The sequence below is a fragment of the Bombyx mori genome, chromosome 23 (genome assembly GCF_030269925.1).
Source record: "Bombyx mori chromosome 23, ASM3026992v2".
NCBI classification, from domain to species: Eukaryota; Metazoa; Arthropoda; class Insecta; order Lepidoptera; family Bombycidae; genus Bombyx; species Bombyx mori.
The window spans coordinates 7,154,682-7,177,813 of NC_085129.1; the positions used below are offsets into that span (position 1 = coordinate 7,154,682).

Sequence of the window (23,132 nt, forward strand, 5' to 3'; positions counted from 1 at the left end):
GGCCACAAAATCGACCACACAACTAAGAAGTAAAAAAATACAGAAGTGCATCTGATTTTTGATTGAATTATATGAAAATGAAAATCAAACTCAAACAAACCACTGAAGGCATGATACTGCAAATTTTTTTGTGGGATAAAAATTTCAATTATAAGTTTTTTTTTGAGAAAATTAGGCAGAAATAAAATTTATTATGCCCAACTTCTTTTATTTACACAAATTTGTAATCTTCACATTCGTTTGCTTTCTTCTTTCTACAGGTTCATTACATTTTAATTACTGTTTTAGACACACCTGCTCCAATAATTATAATTTTTGGGCGTTGTTTTCCTTTTGGAGGGCTTGGGATTGGTGTTACGCGCTCATATATTCCATAGTTGATAAAACCATGTCTCTCCAGAAAGGCATGAGTTCTCATTATTAATGCTGGATCTCCATTATAGGGAGGCTGGAAATTTAATTATTTTATAATTAATAAGACAATTTGTTTTAAAATTTCAGAACAAATTTTTTTTTATAAAAAACATGTCAAAATTTTGCATAGTGGGTCAGTAATAACAACTAGCATTCTCAATTTCGCAGTATACCAAATTAACATTTTTTTTTACTTACCTCCATTTTTTTTACAGCCTGTTCTTGAGTCAACTGTTTCTTAGGGTCTGCAAACCACATTTTTAAAATCCGATTTCGAATTTGAATAAATGCGCAATTCGAAGGGCCTTGTAAATCAGAAAAGCATTCTGCTTCAAGTGACGACATCTTATCAAATGGTAATCGCGACTGAAATGCTGCTCCTTCAAGACTAAAAATCATAATATATATGTTTACTAAAAAATTGCTATAATATAGAAAACCATTGTGAGAATTCTACAGTACTAATCTGTTTAATCAAATTTAATAATAGAATAGTTTAAAATGGTAATCATACTAAATGAGTGTTAGCATATTATCTGCACTTTTTTATCTATTTTTGAATCCGAAAATCTATTTTCAATTCACTAAATTTCTCTTACCTATTAAGCATTTCTTTATAGTTAATTTCTTCAACATCGTCACTCTTTGGATCCTCTGGAGAAGCTTTTTCTTCTTTTTTAGGCTCCTTGCTGTTGTCGGCTGTACGACTTGAGGACGACCCTCTGCGACCTGCCACTGACGTAGGACTCGGAGATGTGACTTTACTTCTCTCGGATTGATCGGATTCAGAATCTTCTTGTTTGAGCTTCTCATCTAATTCACGATTTTCTACCTACGATCAATAAACATAACCTCAACACGTTGAAAGGTTTACAGCATAAGCAGATATCAAGACCTTGGACTTTATGTGTTGTAAATACCTTAGCACGCTTACGGCGACTCATTTTTAACAAAGATATATTTATGAATAGAGTAATAAGTTGAAATCGGTCCGAAAAAACAAAACACCAAAACAAAACAAAATAAAACTACAGTTCAGAAACAGATTTGACATATGATGTACGTGATGTTAAAATCAGATAATCGTTTAAAAATCCATTGCCGATTTTTTTTAGAATATTTTAGGCTAGTCAAGATATTTTTGAAGTGAAGCTGAAAACTAATGTCTTCAGATTCACCTCTATCTATTTCAGAGGCTAGAGGCCTGATAAACATGACGTCCTAGGGGATGTTTTGTACTTATTCATTATTTCTTAACTTCATGTAAACTAGAACTAGAACAGGATCTACCATAAAACTAATTTTTTGCTACAGTTAACAGTTCTGCTGCTAATTTTCCGTTACAGTTTTCTGTGTGCTTAGTGCAAGTTTTTTAACGTTCTCAATAGTGCAAAAGTCTCAAGTAAGCAATTGGAGCAGCGCCCCTAGCGGGAAACTTAGGTAAGCGTTCCAACTCTACAAAATTGAGTTAACTTTTACACTATCGAGAACATTAAAAAACTCGCACTAAGCACACTGCTCAGTGGAAAGAAAAACAAAGTTATACATTATTTTGGTCAAGAGCTTTATTTATCTTCAATTTTATTTACAACATAATATCACAATCCACTTTCAGAACATTTTTCAAAATAAATATTATTCTAAAAATAAAAGAGCGTTTAAAGAGACTTCCTGAAATGGTTATACAGCGGTCCTTCTTCGGAGTATCCAGCAACTTCCTGAGGAATAATGGAACTCTCTTCTATACTTCCGCAAGGACGACACATGCATTGAAGCGGAGCTTTCGTTGAAACCTAAATTTATAAATTCAACATAAATATTGCTAGAAACTCACGGAAATTTGTATCAATTCGATTAAACTAAAAAAATTCACCTTTCTGAATCGCTTTTCTTCATTTTGAGCATCCGGACAAAACAAGACAACTGTAGCTTCTCTTTCTCCTGATTCTTGACAGCAGTTGCAGGTACGCTCCATTTGCCATATTTTACTACCCGATACCTAAGATACATGTGGAGTTATTCATATAATACGTGTTCAAAATGGTCAATATTATTAATACTTTGAATAAAAAATTTCGATCAAATAAGCAATCAATGAACTGGACATGCCTGAACGTAGCTTGTGCATTTTCCAATGCAAGCAAACGACGGAATTGCTTTAGGTTTACATCCTCGGTGTTTTAAAACATGAATGACTGCGGTCATTTGACATTCCTGGCCTGAAACAAATTTTAATAGTTATTAATGAGTCCTTTGTAGAACAAAACTTACTTACAAAAGAATTTTGTACCTGGAGGTAGTTGAACTTCATGCCCAGTAACAGGGAAATCATTTACGTAACATAAGATTAAAGCCACTATGACTAAAAAAGTATTCAATACGGACATATTGAATGTTATTGCAATCCGGTTTTTAGAAGACTATGTATTCTCAATGCTTGTTTAAGACTGAATGAGAAAACGAAGACCGCTACTGGCTTATATGGGAATTCAGTTGTGGATATTTGCTCTGCTTCTTCATAGGGAACATGAAAAATCATTTAGTGACCACGCGTTATGCGGGATAGCATAATCTCCCACTGCTGTTACAAGATTTTAATACCCAATATAATGTGAGGACGGTGTAACTAGAACAGGATCTACCATAAAACTAATTTTTTGCTACAGTTAACAGTTCTGCTGCTAATTTTCCGTTACAGTTTTCTGTGTGCTTAGTGCAAGTTTTTTAACGTTCTCAATAGTGCAAAAGTCTCAAGTAAGCAATTGGAGCAGCGCCCCTAGCGGGAAACTTAGGTAAGCGTTCCAACTCTACAAAATTGAGTTAACTTTTACACTATCGAGAACATTAAAAAACTCGCACTAAGCACACTGCTCAGTGGAAAGAAAAACAAAGTTATACATTATTTTGGTCAAGAGCTTTATTTATCTTCAATTTTATTTACAACATAATATCACAATCCACTTTCAGAACATTTTTCAAAATAAATATTATTCTAAAAATAAAAGAGCGTTTAAAGAGACTTCCTGAAATGGTTATACAGCGGTCCTTCTTCGGAGTATCCAGCAACTTCCTGAGGAATAATGGAACTCTCTTCTATACTTCCGCAAGGACGACACATGCATTGAAGCGGAGCTTTCGTTGAAACCTAAATTTATAAATTCAACATAAATATTGCTAGAAACTCACGGAAATTTGTATCAATTCGATTAAACTAAAAAAATTCACCTTTCTGAATCGCTTTTCTTCATTTTGAGCATCCGGACAAAACAAGACAACTGTAGCTTCTCTTTCTCCTGATTCTTGACAGCAGTTGCAGGTACGCTCCATTTGCCATATTTTACTACCCGATACCTAAGATACATGTGGAGTTATTCATATAATACGTGTTCAAAATGGTCAATATTATTAATACTTTGAATAAAAAATTTCGATCAAATAAGCAATCAATGAACTGGACATGCCTGAACGTAGCTTGTGCATTTTCCAATGCAAGCAAACGACGGAATTGCTTTAGGTTTACATCCTCGGTGTTTTAAAACATGAATGACTGCGGTCATTTGACATTCCTGGCCTGAAACAAATTTTAATAGTTATTAATGAGTCCTTTGTAGAACAAAACTTACTTACAAAAGAATTTTGTACCTGGAGGTAGTTGAACTTCATGCCCAGTAACAGGGAAATCATTTACGTAACATAAGATTAAAGCCACTATGACTAAAAAAGTATTCAATACGGACATATTGAATGTTATTGCAATCCGGTTTTTAGAAGACTATGTATTCTCAATGCTTGTTTAAGACTGAATGAGAAAACGAAGACCGCTACTGGCTTATATGGGAATTCAGTTGTGGATATTTGCTCTGCTTCTTCATAGGGAACATGAAAAATCATTTAGTGACCACGCGTTATGCGGGATAGCATAATCTCCCACTGCTGTTACAAGATTTTAATACCCAATATAATGTGAGGACGGTGTAATTTTATCGTAACTCAATTATGAAAAGGATTGGTAAAACATGTTTATTAAAAAGTGATATTATAATAGAAACGGAAGAAAATAAATGGAATAAAAGAGTCGCCCATCCATTTGCAAAATTAAAGTGTATTTTGAGAAAATGTTAGTACATATTTAATGATACATTAAATTTTTTTAAATGACTATCATTAGCGATAGTTTGACTTGACTGTATCTTTACCTTTGAATACCGTTATATATTAATTGAAAGAATTAGTTCGAGATAATATTTGTTTGTCAGGTAGAGAAATGCTTCCATATTTGCAAGTAGATTGAAGTCGTCGTGGCCTAAAGGATAAGGCGTCCGGTGCATTCGTATGCAGCGATGCACCTGTGCTCGAATCCCGCGGCGGGCACCAATTTTTCTAATGAAATACGTACTTAACAGATGTTCACGATTGACTTCCACTGTGAAGGAATAACATCGTGTAATAAAAATCAAACCCGAAAAAAATATTATAATTTGCGTAATCACTGGTGGTAGGACCTCTGTGAGTCCGCACGGGTAGGTACCACCACCCCGCCTATTTCTGCCGTGAAGCAGTAATGCGTTTCAGTTTGAAGGGTGGGATAGCCGTTGTAACTATACCGAGACCTTAGAATTTATATCTCAAGGTGGGTGGCGCATTTACATTGTAGATGTCTACCACCAGATGGGCTGTGAGCTCGTCCAACCATCTAAACAATAAAAAAAAATGTATTCTATTAGTGCCTGCTACTTCGAAACTATTCATGACTCGAGCTAAATGTAACGTATATTTCTTAAACTCTACTTGTTCTACTACATGAGTTAGGGACACTTTTATTAAAAAAACAGTCTTCACCCGGGCATAATAACGGGGGGACCTAAGGAGGTCGGTGTGCGCTGCACATTTTCGTCACTCTAGCACGCTGGTACCAGAAGAATGGGACATCGCGGTAGGGGCTGCGGTTAGCAGTGCGACCCAAATTACCATCGTCGCCGTTGTCGCCAAGCGTACCGTGAAAGAGCATCCCGCTCGGTGGTGTATCGCATTCCTACCTGGCAGGCTGGTTCTGAACCAGCGTGGTATCCCGGAATACCAGCGGCACAACTCGGGCGGTCTTATGCGGCACCGTACCGTGAAGACCGGTGTCGTTGGTCGTCGACTATCGCCTCGACGAACCCCCATCCCTCCGACCCTAAAACCAGCGCTCCCAAGGTGCGGAAATCTCAAGTAAGAGATTCAATCCCTGCCTGAAGAAAAAAGGGTACACGTTTATTTAGTTTAATTCTTATGTTATTCGTACAGCAGCCAACGCCATCTTTGATACAACCTGTCTTGGCCTTAATCACAATCTTTGACCCAAAAATTAAACTGGACCTACATGTATTATTCGTCGGATATTCTGTATGAAGATAACACATGCATAAGAAGCTCCAATATTCAAAAACTGTGTGTAAAGGTTTGCTCTCCGTAGCATCGATTCTATCTCTGATATGTGAGATGTGCATACCATGACGAATAAACGGCTATATTTGTCCAGCAGGTCTACCTAGGTTAGGGTCCGGGTCGTCTCAAAAAATAGAAATATTCAAATATTTTATTGAATTCAGACATTGTAACTAACCATTAAAACGCAATGTACTACAATAAGCCTGCTGTGTGTGGCGAACCCTTACAAGTTTTTTCAATTAGCGGTGTAGACGAAAATAACAAAGACATAACAATACGTATTGCACGTTATGATATAAAAAGGCTTTGTATTGCTCCACAGCAGCATTCAATTTGTAGCCTCCTAAGTTCTCTGAGATTTTTATATTTTTCCTTTAAATATTCAATTGTTATAACAAGATGAATATTATGATTACTAAAATATTTTTCCTTGTTCAGTTATTCTATATTGTTGTATCCAAGAGTTCAGCTGAAGAAAATTGTGAAACAGTCGCAAGCGAAGTGCATGTTACTAAAGGTAAAAATGCTTGACATTTAAAATAATATTTTCTTTTGAAAACGCATGTCACTCAAACTACTAGACGTCAAGGTACACTTTTTCTACGTGAAAATGTAACGTAACAAAGGAAAAGTAAAAAAAATAATTAGTATATAAATAGTAATACTTAATTATAAATATAGGAAGTAAGTAAGAACAATATTCAAATGTCGACGAATGACACCTAAATTCGTCCGTGACATCGAAAACCGTAAAGAATTCGAAATGTAAACAAACACTGTAAAATGACAGCTGTAAAATGAAATTAATAAACCGTAAAAGTATGTAGCTTAAACTCCGTATTATTCGGTAAGCTGCTTGAATTACTTAATAATGGAATTTGTAGAATATTTTTATTTATTTTGCAGAGGAATACGACGAAATGGGTAGATTACTTAGATCATGCAGTGGTGAAGTAAGCGTGAACAAGTGTGAAGGAATGTGCAACAGTCAAGTACACCCGTCAATTTCATCACCCACCGGCTTTCAGAAGGTTTCGATATAATGTTTTTATTTTTTTTTATTTTTTTATTGCTTAGATGAGTGGACGAGCTCACAGCCCACCTGGTGTTAAGTGGTAACTGGAGCCCATAGACATCTACAACGTAAATGCGCCACGCACCTTGAGATATAAGTTCTAAGGTCTCAGTATAGTTACAACGGCTGCCCCACCCTTCAAACCGAAACGCATTACTGCTTCATAGGCAGGGAGGTGGTACCTACCCGTGCGGACTCACAAGAGGTCCTACCACCAGTAATTACGCAATTTATAATTTTGCGGGTTTGATTTTTATTACACGATGTTAATCCTTCACCGTGGAGGTCAATCGTGAACATTTGTTAAGTACGTATTTCATTAGAAAAATTGGTACCCGCCTGCGGGATTCGAACACCGGTGCATCGCTACATACGAATGCACCAGACGTCTTATCCTTTAGGCCATGACGACTTCAATACGACGACTTGTATACTACTATATACTCGGATTTATTTACGAAACAGTTTATTAAATTTCAAAGTACACCATTAACCAATAATAATATTAATAATAGTCATTTTATTGCAAGTAATGTTGTCTGCCCAAAATTTAGTTGATTATCGGCCAAATTTGTAAGAGTTATAGAAACGTTTTCTTGATTTCCTGTGAGCATTTATGGCACACTGTACCTTTCGCATTATATTATTCATTTGTAATTATTATATTACTGTAAAAATAAAAACTCCTACACTTCACGCTTTGATATTCACGTCCTGTTTTTTTGCCTAGGAATGTTTTTGCTGCCGAGAAAAGTTTTTAAGAGAACGACTAGTGACTTTGACTCACTGCTATGACCCGGATGGCATTCGTTTTGAAGATGAAGAAAATGCATTAATGGAAGTTCGCCTGCGAGAGCCCGATGAGTGTGAATGTTACAAATGTGGAGATTTTAGCCGTTGAAATTAACACTGCACAAGTTCAATAGCACCACATTCAACGTCAAAGATAGCCTTAAACTGAATATTGAATCCATTGTTACTTTAACACATTTTGGTCAAGAGCTAATAAAAGATGTAATAAAATATTTTTGTCAATGTTTTCTATTACTTTTCATCAACGAAATATTTACGTAGGTATTATCTCGAGGTGCATATTATAGAACCGCTGCGTTCATCGACACTGCGTTTCCAGATATCTTTTCTGCCACGTACCATCCGGCTTTAGATTGAGCTTCGCTCTACAGTGTTTTCTGAGCGCTATGACATGTTCTTCTTCAAACGAGGCTTGTGGAGGCAGCGGCTTGGCTCTGCCCCTAGCATTCTGACGGCCATGGGCGACGGTAACAACTCACCATCAGGTGGGCCGTATGTTCATCTGTCTCTAAAGGCAAAAAAAAGAGCAGAATAAGCACTTTGATAGTTTCTATCTTTCAGTTCGTCAGTGAATTTTTACTACTCCGGTATTCTTTTCACCATTCACCAAGGAATATTTAACTCACTTAGTTTCTCGTCGGATCTTCTCATTAAATCGCGATTCTGACCCAAAGGTAGATTCTGCGAAGCACTGCTCTTTCTAGGGCTCCTGCTACCCTTACGTCGTGTTCCTCAGTGCTGACGTTTGTGACCTTTACGGAGCACTTTTGTTTGGACTATATTCCTTCATTCTAGCTAGCTAGAAGCTAGGCTAGTATTAGCAAATTCTCTCAGGTTGAGCCTGTCAGCTCACCTACCCGTCCGCACGTATTTGGAATAGTGCCTTAGACTACCAGCGATAACGTTGAAAAAAAAATGTTTGCTCTTTGATTGTCTCCATAGATAATACAGTTATTATTGAGCTGTCAGGTACGTTTTAACGGGAACGCGAGGAGTGAAGCTGTGTGATTTGTTTTATTTTGTCTATTTAGTGTTTCTTTAGGCTTAAATGCGTAATGGTGGTTTATTAACTGTTTAGTATCTATGAAATTACACAAATGTTGGAAAATTAAACAAAGCCGCTGTAATTTCTCGAGATCCTCCAAAAAGTCCACTGTAAAAGTGTCAGTAAATGAGATTATACTGAGATTATACTGAGATTATATTTCATCCCATATCATCTCATCTCATTTCATTTCATCTCATCTCATGCCTTGTTACATATTAATCAACTTCATTTTACTTCTTATTATAATTTTTCCTTAAAATTTATATATCTAATCTAACCATAATCGCTATAACCTATAAACTTTTCTTTCTTTTTCAAGTATTTAATTATTTTGAATTTGGAACAAGTATATTATTTTAAAAACTTCTTTCGATTTTGCGCCATTTCCATAATTTTCGTTTTATCAAATTACAATATGGAGTGGGGTGTTAAAGAAAATAAGATTGCAGTGATCGGCTTGCACAAATTAGGTATGGAGCCGTCAGTCGTATTCCAGACACTTCAAAAGCATGGTATCAGCCGTATGTTCGTATATCGTACTATCAACAGATATCACAACCCTCCGTTTGTCGAAGACCCTAAAAAATCGAGGCGGCCGCGTGCTGTTAGAACTACAAAGATTGCTAATGCTATTAAAGCCAGAATTCGTCGGAACCCCATTCGGAAGCAAAAAATCTTATCACGAGAAATGAAGATTCCTACTAGGACTCTGTCGCGTATAAAACAAGACCTGAAGCTCGGTGCTTATCGTCCATATACAGGACATGCTCAAAATCAATCTTTACAATTAAAGAGAGTGGATCGATCAAAACGCCTTCTGTCGCGATACGCAGGTGAAAGGCACAGAAATATCCTCTTTACCGAAGAAAAAAAAATCACGATTGAAGAACACTACAATAAGCAACTCACACACACAGCTCACAGTTTTAAACAAACTGCTCAAGTGGTCGGAAAGGTACAACGTGATCATCATCCTGCGTCAGTGATGGTTTGGTGCGGGCATGTCTTATCAAGGAGTCACAAAACTACATTTTTGTGAAAAAGGAGTGAAAACTTCAGCCAAATTGTATCAAGATACAGTCTTGGATCATGTTATGAAACATCTCAGCAACAGTTTTTACAAAACATACCGTGGACTTTCCAGCAGGACTCTGCACCTAGTTACAAGGCACGAACTACTCAAGTCTGGCTTGAAACCAGCGTTCCGGACATTATAAGAGCGGATGACTGGCCCTCATCTAGCCCAGATCTGAATCCGTTAGACTTCAAATTATGGTCAGTTTTATAGCACATGGCCTGCTCTAAGCGACACGGCGACATTGAGTCTCTAAAAAATCTTTTTTTTTTGGAGCAAGTATTGGTGAAATTCCTCTTGGAAACAGTGCGTAATTAAATAGATTCGTGGCCAAACAGATTAAAGGCCTTTATAAAAGCCAAAGGTAGCCATTTCGAATAGGTTTTTTTTGCTGAGTCTTTAAGAGAAATGTACATTACTTCATTTAAAAAAAATCATTTTTTTGTAACAGAATTTATGGCTGGAAAAAGGATATAATATGTATAAAATATTAGGCAGTGTGGTATGACACCTCTGCCTTTTCAGTTGAAAAACAAAACTACTTAAAAGCTGTCAGTACTATTACTGTCAAGTGTCAAATCAGAGGGCGGCTTTATAGATAATACCATCGTGGTTCGGCTTTGTTTTAGTATTGATTATACTAGGAAATTGTTCAAAAATATAAATATCCTAATCGAATTAAATAATAATGAATTTTGACGAAGATGCTATTCTATATTTGATTTTATTATTTACATGGGTGGAGTATCTATGGGAACAATATCTCTCCCTTCGACAGGTACGTGGATCTTTGATAAAGGTTACAAAAATTGAATTTATAGAAAAAAAAACCTTATTTTATAATTTGCTAATTTTTACCTGCCCCTTTAAATAGGTGAATATTTAGAATAAATGATAGCCAACAGTTGATTTACCTACAATACCTAACTATCTTGTGTTGGGTAATTTTCCGATTTTACACGTACACCATGCCATAATTAAATAGCCTGGCATCGTTAAAATTTTCAATTTATACCGACTGTTTCAGTTAAAGATTTACAAAACTAATAATACCATCCCAGAAGACTTGAAAGAAATGCTCAATGAGGACTTGTTTAAGAAGGCACGACTTTATGGAATTGATAAAGCGCAGTTCAAAATAGTCAAGGAACTGTACAGTACAATACTAACATCAGTAATATTGTACAATAAATGGATCTATGTTGCATGGAGGAAAAGTGAACAAATTGGAGCAATGTTCAACATCTCTCCAGATAGAGAGATAATTATAAGTTGCATTTTTATGACATTTATTACATTGTTCAACTTTATTGTTAACAAACCATTTACCATTTATGGTGTGTTTGTTCTTGAGGAACGACATGGATTTAATAAGCAAACTGTACGATTCTTTATTAAGGATCAAATAAAATCACTATTTTTAAGTTTAGTGATTACATTACCAATAATATCTGTAGCAATTTATATAATAATGCTTGGAGGAGACATGTTTGTGGTGTGGCTATGGCTATTTACTACTGTTGCAACACTCCTACTGTTAACATTATATCCAACAGTCATAGCCCCACTGTTTGACAAATTTGTACCTCTACCTGATGGATCGCTCAGGACAGCAATTGAAAATTTAGCATCAAGATTGAACTTCCCATTATCACAAGTTTTTATAGTTGAAGGTTCAAAACGATCAGCACATAGCAATGCTTACTTTAGTGGCTTATTTGGTGGAAAGAGAATTGTATTATTTGATACTTTAATTGAAAAATTTGATGAACAGAAGCAAGTGACCACCGGATGTACGGAGGATGAGATATTAGGGATTTTAGCTCACGAACTCGGACATTGGAGTTGTAGCCATATCTACAAATCAATTGCTCTCACTGAAGTGAACCTATTACTATTATTTAGTGCATTTGGAATCCTCTTCAAGTATTCAACGTTATACACAGCACTGGGCTTTCCATCAGGTCAAGAACCAATACTCATTGGCTTGATTGTAGTTTTACAAATGATTTTAGCACCATACAATTCCATACTTTCATTCTTTTCAACGGCTGTCTCTAGAATGTATGAATTTGAAGCTGATAATTTTGCTGTTTCCTTGTCTTATCCTAATGAATTACGATCAGCTCTCATTAAATTGGGAAAAGATAACTTAGATTATCCAATTTATGATAAGCTCTACTCTGCATGGTATCATTCTCATCCAACCTTATTACACAGAATCGAAAATATTAAGAGCCAAATAACTGCAAAAAGATCTGAATGATTCATTATTAGATTATAAAAAAACGTAAGGTCCAAAATGAGAACCTCCATATTGAAGTCAAAAATAAGAGCTATTCTAGTACAAGTAGACATTGTTACTAAATCCCTACATTTTTTTAACTCTTTTCTAAACCAAATAATTCCAATGCATTTTGAACATTGCATTTAATCTATAAACTCTAATAACGTAGACATCAGTGTGTAGTACTATGTTCATAAATAACCATGCATTAAAAAAAAGAAATTACATTATAAGTTGTAGTGCACAATTAGTAGTAATTTTTTTGTAATAAATGTTAAAATGAAAGTGTAGTTTTTTTTGTCAAGTGAATTCAACCAACATATACATTTGCATCTGATGGCTCACTTTTTGATGTGAAACATCTATAGCCGCACGCAAAACCGATTTCTGGCGTGGCGACGCATGCCGTGGCGACGCGTCGCCACGCTATATGATGGTATACCTATATATACAGTCTATATCAGTGTGTACGGTGTGGCGACGCGTCGCCATGCGCAATGGACTGTGTGATTCTCTCCCACTCGATCCGGCATAAAGCCATCTCTCTCGCTACACTGAACTCGGATACCTATAGTGTATACAGTGTTGTTTACTACAGTACACATAACCTGTGTTTTACTTAAAATAAATTATTTTTTCGTAATATTTTATTTTATCATTATGACATATTTAGTTCCTATGACAATCTGTTCTTTTCTGCATATTACTTTTACAAAATAATGTCGATGTTTCACATCTGCCAGGCGTCCCGTGACGGCTCACATTTTTTTTTATTAAAGAAGGGTTATCCCATCCTTCATGGATTTGTTTGGCACTCAATTCTTTGAATATTTTATTAAAAACAGAAGTCTAGGTGAGGTCTTTTTTTGCCCTTATAGGCAAACAAGTATCAGCCCACTTTATGGTGGGTGGTTACCGTAATTTGTGGACGTCCGCATTGCCTGTGGCACAGCGCAACTGCGACGTACCGCTGAGTACTTTCCGCAATCCTTATTTGAAGAAAAACAGCGCTCAGGAAACACTGTGGAGGGGAGTTAATTCCAAAGCTGAATGGTACGTGGTACAAAAGATCTTTAGAAACACATTGTGGGTGAACGCAGTAGATAGTGTGGATATGAACACCATTCCAACGGCGAGCGAGATCACTTCAAACAATTCCTCAGAGGACTTCTCGTATACCATACAGTATAAAAAAGAGAGAACGAAAGACCCTCCGTAGACCCAGAGGTTTCTAAACGGTCCTTTAGAATGGGATTATTCAAAATCCGAACGGTCCTCTTCTGTACAGAGACAAATGGAAGTAGCTGGTGGTTCAGAGCTTCGGCCCAAAAGTGGGAGCAGTTCTCCTTGAGAGACGACCTGTGTTTTGTAGAGCAAAGGTATTTTTCAAGTGCCGCTTCCCCCTGTTGAGAACCCAGTATTTTTAAACCAACTTTGCTTTACCCTGCCAATGACCCCGATCTTGGAAATGGTTCGAAACGTCAACCCCCAAGAATCCCAATTCTTGCAGAAGATTGCTTTGTCCACTTCAGATACAAGTTTTAATCTTCTTACCTGCGCCGCGCTCATGATGGCCGAAAATCGCGCATCTCCTGTGCTATTATCCGCATAAAAAAGCATTCCATCAATATATTCTATGTCTTTGACAGAATGAAAGCGTGGAAAGAGTACCGAATCTTGTAGATCGTCAACGTTTTGGTCATGGTATTGGAGCAGAGACCAACGACGGCTGTGATGCTCTATCCTTCCAAAAAGCTAGCGATCTACTTGCAGAGATCTTTGGGAATTTCTGAAGCCAAGAAGCTGGATTCCAGTGATTAATTCCATCACCAAACCGAAGAAGTTATTAAGAAGTATGGTTGTGGTGTTCACCGCGATAACGTCCCTACCGTGCCCAGGTTCTGTCTCGAGCGGGGCAGGCCATCGAACGACAGTGTAGTCGTTATGTAGGTGGACCTTTGACTGTTGAGTTCCCATATACCGCACGCGCGAAACTCTCAAGGGGTTCTTCTTCAAAAAAGTCTAACGGCATCGCAAAACACCTGAGATTATATATAGTATTTTGTTCGTAGATGACTTTAAACTACTTGCTAAGCAGAATATGGTCTTGAAGCGTTTGTGTGGTGATCCGGAAATCTTTAAATACCTCAATAAACTTGAATATTTTACATGTTGACGTGGGTATAAAGCAACCGTTGGGAGATCGACGTAAAAAATACGAGCATTTAATAGGCGGATCACGCCTGTATCGTAAGGTGGACAAAAAGAGAACTGAACGGTTGTTTTATAATGGCATACATAATTTATCCATCCACACTCATCTGTAATGATGTTGTATATCTATTAGAAATGTATGGGTTCTGATCTGTTAGATAGCAAGGAACTACGGTGGCTCAGCGTCCAATGAAGACAGTCCAAATTATCCTCAGCTTGCATCTGATCAGTTCTATCTCATCTAAGGCTGGGATACGGGTTATTGAACGTCCGGGGATTTTATAAGGTTAACTTCGATATACGCTGTAACCAGTTCCCACCACAAATATAACTGTATATTAACACTATACTAATTACTACATACCATACCAAACGCTCGTGTCTCGCAAATAAACCTGCTTAATTTTTAGGTACCTATTCCTTAAGGCACGATTTATTTTTTGCGAAAAATGCTACTTAATTCATTATTTCACTGTTAGTGTAAGATTATTTTTATTGAAGTACTCAAATACGAAAGTATGACTCAAAATTGTTCGGCTTGCCGCAACGTATTAGGCAGCGGAGTATCTTTTGTTTCGGGTAGTGGCAGAAGTACAATCATTTGTATAAAGGAAACAATTGTCAATAATATAACGGGCAAATTAGCGGCGAAGGATTCTAGGCTCACAACAGCTGGTGCAATCATCGAGGCGATACGAGCGAAGGTAGTCACTCCGCTTACTCCCACATTACGGCCTATTGTTGGAAAAAGTTCACCGGAAAATAGATATAGCGCCGGTATTGAACCCTGAAAATAAATTTTATAAAATTCAAACAGTAGATTGGATAGACCAATAAGTTATTATGAACAGAGATAAGTGAGAACAAACACGGTCTAAAACCAAAGTGACTTTAAAAATAACCTGACCTGTTACCGAACGCTAAATTTAAAATGTAATCATATAATTTAGGTCACTATACCTAGTAGAATTATTTTGTCGCTGCAGTTTGGGTCATAAAACATAGCCCGGCTAGGGCGGTGAGCATGTTACGCCGGCGCAACGCCATTATCGATAAAAACAAATGAGTCATCGAAGGCAGGTACATGGCGGCGGGGTGGTATACGAAGGGTGGTGAGACATTGTTATGTTATGAGTAATTTGTAGTTACCTGCAAGTTATAGTACATTATGTCGAAGAGAAATGTGTTTTTATGCATTTGTTCTCTGAATTTCTTTAGTGACACAATGGCTACTCCTTTGTTTTGTATCAAAATGGCAGAATTTATTCAAAATAATATTTGCACGTGTTGTTATCAACAATGTGTTAAAAAATTTCACTGAAATAAGAATAAATCCCGAAAAGTTACAAAGTGTTAATTTCTGCCGTTCTCGTTAACTTGCTGCGGCGATATGTGGTGTAAGTGTTCGATTAGTGATTTTTTCTTTCGTTTTTATCACTAACCCACAAAATGACAAAACTAAATACACTATCGATAACGCTTATCGACAACAATGATGCGCATCACTATGCCCGTCCATAAGGCTCGTGAGTGAAAGAGAGAGCGAAATATTCGCTTCACCGCTCCGACTTTTTATGACCCAAACTGCAGCGACAAAATAATTCTACTATAGCACTACGCATTACCTATAATATAAGTAGTGAGTACACAAACCATAGTGGAATAGGTATCTAAATTAATTAGCAGTTCTAAAATTTTGTGTAACAAGTCATCGATCGATGTTACAGGTGCTTTAAAGGTGTATGTAATAATGTGCGTCAAGCTGAGTCAACACGAGAAATTTTTACTAAATGCTAATACTAAAAGAAACAAAATTAAAAACATTCCTTTTTTGCAATAACATTAAATTGTTAATGGAAAGGGGACGCTATGGATGTTGTTTCCTTGTTTGTTCGCATTTAGCCTCATTTTTAAGGCTAGATGTAGTCCAATAGTAGATAAACAGATATTGTAGCAGTAAATTACATAAGAGAGAAACTTAGAGACTTACCGCCATCCCTGCAAAACCTATTCCAGCGAACAATAGTCTTGGCCAATTATTTACATATAGATCTTTAGGTACCACAAGTAACATAACAAAACATATGGCTGTTAGCAGCTGATAGATTCCAACAGTAGTTTTCCTTCCGGTTTTCGTTATGACGAATGCGGATGACATTGCACCTATAGCTGAAATTATGCCGCTCAAAGCAACTGCCAAAAATATGTTTCCCCCAACTAAGCCTATGTACTGTGCGAAGGTATAAAAACCTAAACCTGTGCAAAACCTGAAAAAAATAGTAGGTACGTTTCTTAGAAATATATGTAGAAAGGTAAATTTCTTTACCGAATTCAGAAACCATATTTATTTCGACCCTAATCGTGACTAATCACTTATTAACAATTTCTAACCAGCTGACGGAAAGTAATAACGTCTTTGCTCTCATATTTTTTGATTTGAAAAAAGCTAAAAATCCAGGGCCTTTGCTTGTTTGCGGTTTTAACTTTCCGACGAGTAATTTCAAATATATCGGATCATAGTTTCTGCCATTTTTTTTAGCTGCCTCTCTCAAAATCTCTGGAAACATTTAAATTGTTACATAAAATTGAATACTTTACATAAGTTTGATTTGACCAGGGGCCGTTAGCACACCTATCGCTTTTTCTGTTTGTCCAGTCGCTAGTAACCATCTTGGTGATTCTGGTATCCAAAACCAATAAAGTAAAAATAAAGAAGAAAAAGTAGCCAAAGCGAACTCGAGCTTTCTCCAATCCCTTAGCCAGTAGGCTAAACTTGCCATAACAGCACTTCCAAGACCGAAAGGCAACTGGTATAAAATTGGTATGGTTGTCCGATATTTACCACTTACCACCTGAAAAATGTACTAATATTTATATCTAATCACACACTTATATAGCAACTTTAAAACTAGAAAAACGTTTGCTTGTAGAATATTCGGCCCGTACTAAAAATGTTTTAGTTTTGTTTCCTAAAAGGCATACTCACCTACTTTCGACTTCTGCGAGTGCACCATCTCGCAGAAGGAGGCGGCGGGACGCGTTAGAGACGCAGAATCCCGCCGCCGTCCCAAGCCCTGGCCCTCTAAGTGTTTCGGGTCCCCCTCACATGTTGGTCTAGGGACCGGCGAGGGGAGCCTAAGAAGACGACGTGCAAGCTGCTCTGCACGCGTTTTACGCAAGAGCATCCGAGTGATGGAAGGCCGGCTATCCTCGACCCACGCTGGTTCTGGCCCAGCGCGGTATTCCGTAGGGTAACCCACTCTAACCGGCGCCATCTAGGCGGGCTTCGGACAGTCTGCCGACCGAGCGGGCTGGTGGTCGTGGTGCCGACGACCGCCAGTCCGGCGTCCCGATGGGGGAGATGTGCTCCGCACTAAACGCTTCACTTTCCCCCCTTTGCCTTTTCATGAGTTCTGTCTCGTGCGAGGTTTGGACGTTGGTTGTTGAGCGACAGGAGGTTTTAATCAGTTCAAATCTGACATACCCCGCCCAGTATCTCCAGAGAAAGGCGGAAGTCCGGCGATTTCCCACTGACCAAAAAAAATTTGTGCATGCGTGTGCATAGCTAACAATCTGCTATTAGGTGGTGAATTTACATTGTAAATAGCAGTGACGATGGCAGGGAGCGACTATTAAGAGTTTGTAGGACAAAATGCTAAAAATAATGATATATCATGCTATCAAGATTTATCTCATACCTCCATGCAAACGACAAAAGATATTATACCGATCCCACCCGAGGCCAATGCCAAGACGAACCACACCGTCAAAAATGACCAGTACCACGGAATTACACTGACAATGTAACTAGCTATTGTCTGAACAACTAGGCCGACTACGAGTGGTAATTTCCGACCGTATTTGTCTGCAACAATTCCGAATAATATACCTCCAACGACGACACCCCACATCATGACACATTGCGTTAGCTGAAAAAGATAGGTATTACTAATTTTACTTCCGTAAACAACAGAGCATTTTCGGTGCTTGCGAATTGCTGACATGTTGACCTGTACTGAAGATGGAAACAAGCGTTACACAAAAACAGTCAGACCTCATGACAACGTTAGTTCTTTTCAGATGGAAATGAACATATGCGTTTGTAAATACTTATTTTATATAGTAATCAGTCAGATCGTAGTTAGCTCAAACAAATATCGCGTTATTCATCAGTAGCTACGAAGGTAAAGTAAGTCAAGACACATCGGACATTCTAAAACTAAAAAAGTTTAGGTATAATAGCCGGCAAACTTCTTGAGTATTTGTTGACGTAGTGGGGGTAAGTTTGCGCATGGTACACTCACGTGCAAAAACATTATTTACTCTGCGTCATAATGCAATTAAATTATTAAAATCAACATATGTATTTATTTATATATTTATTAGAACATCAACAAAAAATATAGGTTAATAATTGTAATAATTTAATCTTGGGGTAAAATAGATATTCCTTCTATTAAGTCAAAACTAGAGATGTTGCCAGGTCTTCGTTCAGTTGAAGCGAAGCTGGTATTTGTAATTTTTTTTTCGTTATAATAATCTTGACTGTTATCATCATCACTGTTTTCATCACCCGAGTCGCCATCATCGTGATAAGTCGACATAGGGCTCATCGGTGTAGTTTACGACTCGGTCGGTTCGATCTTCTTTTTTGTCTATAATTAATGATTTTTTGAAGATATTCGATTCGTAGTAGTCGAATGTTACTTTTTTCAATTACCAGCTTCCGATTATTTTCTAATTTTTTTTCCATCTGAAGCCTAGCTCTTTCATAATTCGTCGTAAGCTTCATTCCGAGCCATTAAAATGTATATCTTCTTTAAAATTTTCGAAGCCTTTCTACGGTACGGAGTTTCGCTGCTTGTTATGTAGTTATTATGATTACATCTTTTTATTACAGATTGAACGAAACTATCCATTCCGGTAACTTTCTTCTTCCCTGATCTTTTCTTACCCGGAGTCCCAAGCACGACGAGCAAGCCAGAGCCTTTAGCTTCGTTAATAATGCACCTAACAGTACTCACTGATGTTCTTGTTGCTTCCGAAGTCTGTTTTACTTTTTCCATAATATTATTCTTCCCCTGTTTTATAATGAAGCAATATACGTCGTACACAATTTTTCTACCCTTTCTTTTGAATACTACACCAGTTTGTCGCGGCATAGTGTATTTTTTATAAAAAATCAACAAACACTCAACAAATAGCAATGGCAACAAAGTCAACAAGCAATTATAACAAATAACTTAACGATTAATAACGATAGACTTTTCACTGTACGCAAGCGTACTTTTGGGAGCAAGCGGAACGAAGGCGCGGTGCGGGACGCAGGGTTCGACTGATCTACCAATAACGCGCTCGATACGATTTCCCCTGCCGTCGCGCCTCACCCTCACCACCAAAGTGATCTAAAATTCGGTTCTGCGCAGTCAAGGTCATTTGCTCACGATGTTTGCCGGTTACTATACTTAAGTTTAATTTGTAAAAGTAGCTTTAATCATAATCGTCTTAATGATAATTATAATAGACGACTGTATTCTTTCAGTTTAATTGTTATTAGCTACCAGAGCTACTTCTTCTCAGTCGTTTGCACTCTTTGCAGGGTGGTCGTAGTCATCATTTCGGGTGGTGTTGCGGTTCACCAGACGTCGCCATTCCTCACGTACCGCGGCCCTTCTCGTGCACCAGACCAAAGAAAACCTAATACATAGTGTGGAGACCACATGAGTTGTGTGGGGTCGGTCTAGAATAGTATCGCCCCATTTTTTCCCGTGGATGCCATAAAGCCGATTAAGAGATTGACCCGAGAATGGGCAGTAGCAAATTCTCTGTGTTATACCGACATACTGCGATCGGCATTGTCTGTTGATAGGACGTAATGTAAGCCTGTACGGGGAGGTAGCAACATACTGTCGATTTCTGTCAAAGTAGTTAAGCATAAATTGTTTTCGCTCATGTAAAATGATTTTTGTTTGTCGATAGAATTATTCGAAACTCACATGAATTAACCAATGCTTAGTGCACACTAAATTCCAATCGGAAATAATTGTCCGTCTAAAAAGGGACTGGTCGTAAATAAATTTTGTACACGCCACGAGAGGTATTAATGACCGATCCATATTCGGTGCGGTAACAAGTATGTCCGGATCATAGATCAAGCACGGATGCTCTTCCACGTCCTGAAATCAGTAGAATCCTATTCTTGAAAGAGAAAACAAAAAACACACTTTATATACTTATTCTGGCCATAAATACTGAGACAAAGGAAAAAAAACATTCTATTGCAAATAACATTTATTACTTTTACAGTGTGTTAGTTTAATACATAAATATAAAACAATTTAAAGTATAAAAAGCTTATTCGAAGTGGTCTCCATTGGCTGCAATACAGTCCTTTACGCGTTGAGGCCAGTTATCAATAGAAGCACGCACTCTTTCCATGGGAAAAATTTTCACTGCCAATCGTACGGATTGTTTTAGGGACTCCAAATTATCATGGCGCTTAGAGCAAGCCGTACTCTCTAAAACTGACCATAAATCATAATCCAGCGGATTAAGATCGGGACTAGACGACGGCCAGTCTTCAGCTCTGATGAAGTCCGAAACGTTCGTTTCCAACCAAGACTGCGTAGACCGAGCTTTATGGCCTGGCGCCGAGTCTTGCTGAAAGGACCATTCTTGATTATTGAACATGGTGTTGTTAAGGGGCTTCACTACCTTCTCAAGAATGGTATCAAGAAGATGGTTCTCAAGAATATCTTGATACACTTGTGGCGATGTTTTGATACTTTTTTCACAAAAGTATGGCTCATTCACTCCTTCATAGCTAATACCCCACCAAACCATCACTGAAGTCGGATAGTGCCCACGTTGCACTCTGTCGACTAATTGGGAAGCTTCCTTAGAGCTTTGAGCATAAATACGGTCATTTTGTTTGTTAAAATGTTGCTCAATTGTAAAAAAATTCTCATCCGTAAACAAAAAATTTCGATGACCTCCCTTTGCGTACCGCTTCAGTAATTGTTTCGATTTTACCACCCTATTCTCTTTTAAATTATCGGTTAAGAAATGACCAGTACGTCTCTTATAGGCTGCAAGTATTTTCATCAAAGATTCTAATTCTGTGGGTTTAGATAGAATCCCCCAAGAATTCAAAATTATCTATACATACAATTATCTTGTTAAAATAAGCACAGACCCCAGAATCAATCAGCAGTGGGCGTTTTACATTCTTACCTTTAGACCAATCTTTCCCAAAGTGAACGATAACACCCCTTTGTGGGTGTTGCAGGCCTAAAGGGCGGCAGTAAGGGACCCAGAAAAAAATGGGGGCGTTGTGTAGAGGCTTGGTAGGCAATTTATAATTTCATCTAGGAGGACTCTTAGACACCGAATGAGCTCTCGCTATAGTGGTTTTTAAGTAGGTGAAAAAATGGCGCTAAAAATAATTTATTCTCAAAGTAGGCGGTAGACAAAAATGGGAACCCCCTGCTTTAGACTGTCCAGATTGTTTTATAATCGTAACACCCTATTAATACTTATGAGAATCATACGGGCGAGCAAAGACTTCTCCATTCTTCTTCAGAATAATTTGAGAAAGAATCTGGCTTGGCGCACCAAAAATCTTGAGGAGGCGCCATAAAAATAATATTTAACTGGTACCAGGCCAGTGGTAATTTTAACAAAGCCATTAATAAACTAATGTTCAATTGCCATTTCCCAAAATCGCCAACAACCTTTGCTGTTAAATCTTCAGAGTTTGGCTCTCTACATTTTAATGAGCCTGAAAACGAGATAAAGAGTTTTCAACAACCCAAAAGGGCCGTCATTATGTTTGTTATTGTTTCTGTAAAATGTATACTTGATTAGCAGGCGGGCACAAAAAAATAAATTAATTAAGTATATTTAATTCATAATTTAATAGATATAATTATTTTAATGTTATGTATAATTATAGTTATATAAATTAAACAATTATTTAAGTGCACAATAAAAACACATACCTCCAGAGGTTCCGTATGTACGTACTTTGGTGACCATTTTTCATCCTTCTAGTACTTCCCCTAATTAAAGTTGTAACAACTTAAATAAAATATTAATGTTTTCACAATACGTCAAATCGCGCATAAAAATGTCTTAACTCAAGTGATAAACTAAATACTAATGTGTGCATTCTTTTTAAAAACTAAATAGGTATTAAAATGATGTCATACCTCAAATTGAATGACAGAATTCACATCTTCGATCAACAATAGTAACTTAGTAGTAAATAAGTTACTATTGTTGATCGAAGATTCACATAGTTAAATTATCTACGTTTCTGGTAGCCGCTAAACATTAGGAAAGCTGTGAACTCGTTCACCGATCTAGCCCAATCGATGTCCAAAGTCCAAAGTGCCTTTAGCCAAATTATATGTAGATTAAATAAATAAATGTATTGAAAAAATAATGTCGGAATGAATGCATATTGCCTATGTGCAGATAGGCCTCCTTCAGGGATACTTGGGCTGTTGTGAGAAACGCCTCCCCACCGGACTGGCCGGTCGATTTCGCCTCTTCCGCCAACAATCGTTCTATCCCAAAAAAAATTGGTGTCGGGCAGGGGCTCATTACTATTTAGTTCACACCACATCACGTTCCGAGTACTCCTTAAAGAAGTTTCCTCGGTATTCACGCTTGACCAGGCTATAGCTAATTGAACATCCCCAATTGCTCTCAATGATTAAATAAATAAACTCGTTCCTCGATCGCTTTAGGTAGTTCGCTAGTCTGCGGGTTT

At 37.4% G+C, this 23,132-nt stretch overlaps 5 protein-coding genes across 10 annotated transcripts in view; 2 read left to right on the forward strand and 3 right to left on the reverse strand.

The window, feature by feature from the left end:
* The window catches only part of LOC101739058 (lysine-specific histone demethylase 1A), a 359,897-nt gene extending 357,033 nt beyond the window's left edge, over nt 1-2,864 (reverse strand). Inside the window, exons 1-7 of one of the 2 annotated variants that reach the window (XM_038019236.2) lie at nt 2,705-2,864; nt 2,524-2,633; nt 2,288-2,413; nt 2,130-2,207; nt 1,014-1,183; nt 613-802; nt 295-448 (exon numbers count right to left, since the gene is read on the reverse strand). In XM_038019236.2, the coding sequence (XP_037875164.1) occupies nt 295-448; nt 613-802; nt 1,014-1,183; nt 2,130-2,207; nt 2,288-2,413; nt 2,524-2,633; nt 2,705-2,801 (925 nt within the window). In that variant the 5' untranslated portion in view covers nt 2,802-2,864. Of the gene's footprint in view, nt 1-294; nt 449-612; nt 803-1,013; nt 1,247-1,334; nt 1,504-2,129; nt 2,208-2,287; nt 2,414-2,523; nt 2,634-2,704 lie in introns of those variants that run through there. The other variant, XM_012697973.4, reaches the window with a different exon arrangement.
* Nucleotides 2,865-3,306: 442 nt separating this feature from the next.
* burs (bursicon alpha subunit) lies at nt 3,307-6,209 on the reverse strand. 4 transcript variants are annotated; one of them, XM_062675109.1, is made up of 6 exons: nt 6,020-6,209; nt 5,451-5,645; nt 4,811-4,837; nt 3,876-3,985; nt 3,640-3,765; nt 3,307-3,559 (listed from the first exon to the last, which is right to left on the reverse strand). In XM_062675109.1, the coding sequence occupies exons 2-6, from the start codon at nt 5,578-5,580 to the stop codon at nt 3,425-3,427; spliced, it is 528 nt and encodes a 175-aa protein (XP_062531093.1). In that variant the 5' UTR covers nt 5,581-5,645; nt 6,020-6,209; the 3' UTR covers nt 3,307-3,424. The 4 variants fall into 4 exon arrangements, with proteins under 4 accessions (XP_062531093.1, XP_037875036.1, XP_037875037.1 ...); XM_038019108.2 differs by lacking the exon at nt 4,811-4,837; XM_038019109.2 differs by lacking the exon at nt 6,020-6,209 and having other exon boundaries at nt 4,057-4,837; nt 5,451-5,572.
* Nucleotides 6,210-6,243: 34 nt separating this feature from the next.
* On the forward strand, nt 6,244-7,820 carry pburs (partner of bursicon). The gene is made up of 3 exons (NM_001043824.1): nt 6,244-6,361; nt 6,751-6,875; nt 7,650-7,820. The coding sequence occupies exons 1-3, from the start codon at nt 6,244-6,246 to the stop codon at nt 7,818-7,820; spliced, it is 414 nt and encodes a 137-aa protein (NP_001037289.1).
* A 2,591-nt stretch (nt 7,821-10,411) lies between these two features.
* Nucleotides 10,412-12,427, forward strand: LOC101739205 (CAAX prenyl protease 1 homolog). The gene is made up of 2 exons (XM_004921687.5): nt 10,412-10,633; nt 10,883-12,427. The coding sequence occupies exons 1-2, from the start codon at nt 10,544-10,546 to the stop codon at nt 12,119-12,121; spliced, it is 1,329 nt and encodes a 442-aa protein (XP_004921744.1). The 5' UTR covers nt 10,412-10,543; the 3' UTR covers nt 12,122-12,427.
* Nucleotides 12,428-14,820: 2,393 nt separating this feature from the next.
* Nucleotides 14,821-22,581, reverse strand: LOC101744774 (organic cation transporter protein). Of its 2 annotated transcripts, XM_021346423.3 has the most exons (8): nt 22,357-22,581; nt 21,907-22,136; nt 20,353-20,532; nt 18,055-18,285; nt 16,989-17,208; nt 16,748-16,913; nt 16,347-16,623; nt 14,821-15,143 (listed from the first exon to the last, which is right to left on the reverse strand). In XM_021346423.3, the coding sequence occupies exons 1-8, from the start codon at nt 22,391-22,393 to the stop codon at nt 14,880-14,882; spliced, it is 1,605 nt and encodes a 534-aa protein (XP_021202098.2). In that variant the 5' UTR covers nt 22,394-22,581; the 3' UTR covers nt 14,821-14,879. The 2 variants fall into 2 exon arrangements, with proteins under 2 accessions (XP_021202098.2, XP_021202111.2); XM_021346436.3 differs by lacking the exon at nt 18,055-18,285 and having other exon boundaries at nt 22,357-22,580.
* Nucleotides 22,582-23,132: the final 551 nt, after the last annotated feature.

What these genes read in the sequence shown, in the direction of transcription:
- burs (XM_062675109.1), bottom strand. Translation starts at nt 5,580, where the DNA reads ATGGGGGTTCGTCGAGGCGATAGTCGACGACCAACGACACCGGTCTTC. An exon ending in CAATCGTGAACATCTGTTAA is followed by an intron (nt 3,986 to 4,810) that starts GTACGTATTTCA and finishes AATTTGTTTCAG; the next exon opens with GCCAGGAATGTCAAATGACC. An exon ending in AATGCACAAGCTACGTTCAG is followed by an intron (nt 3,766 to 3,875) that starts GCATGTCCAGTT and finishes CATGTATCTTAG; the next exon opens with GTATCGGGTAGTAAAATATG.
- LOC101744774 (XM_021346423.3), bottom strand. Translation starts at nt 22,393, where the DNA reads ATGGTCACCAAAGTACGTACATACGGAACCTCTGGAG. An exon ending in TACATACGGAACCTCTGGAG is followed by an intron (nt 22,137 to 22,356) that starts GTATGTGTTTTT and finishes TCTCGTTTTCAG; the next exon opens with GCTCATTAAAATGTAGAGAG. An exon ending in CTAAGCATTGGTTAATTCAT is followed by an intron (nt 18,286 to 20,352) that starts GTGAGTTTCGAA and finishes TATCTTTTTCAG; the next exon opens with CTAACGCAATGTGTCATGAT.
- LOC101739205 (XM_004921687.5), top strand. Translation starts at nt 10,544, where the DNA reads ATGAATTTTGACGAAGATGCTATTCTATATTTGATTTTATTATTTACA. An exon ending in AATATCTCTCCCTTCGACAG is followed by an intron (nt 10,634 to 10,882) that starts GTACGTGGATCT and finishes CGACTGTTTCAG; the next exon opens with TTAAAGATTTACAAAACTAA.
- pburs (NM_001043824.1), top strand. Translation starts at nt 6,244, where the DNA reads ATGAATATTATGATTACTAAAATATTTTTCCTTGTTCAGTTATTCTAT. An exon ending in CGAAGTGCATGTTACTAAAG is followed by an intron (nt 6,362 to 6,750) that starts GTAAAAATGCTT and finishes TTTATTTTGCAG; the next exon opens with AGGAATACGACGAAATGGGT. An exon ending in CACCCACCGGCTTTCAGAAG is followed by an intron (nt 6,876 to 7,649) that starts GTTTCGATATAA and finishes TTTTTTGCCTAG; the next exon opens with GAATGTTTTTGCTGCCGAGA.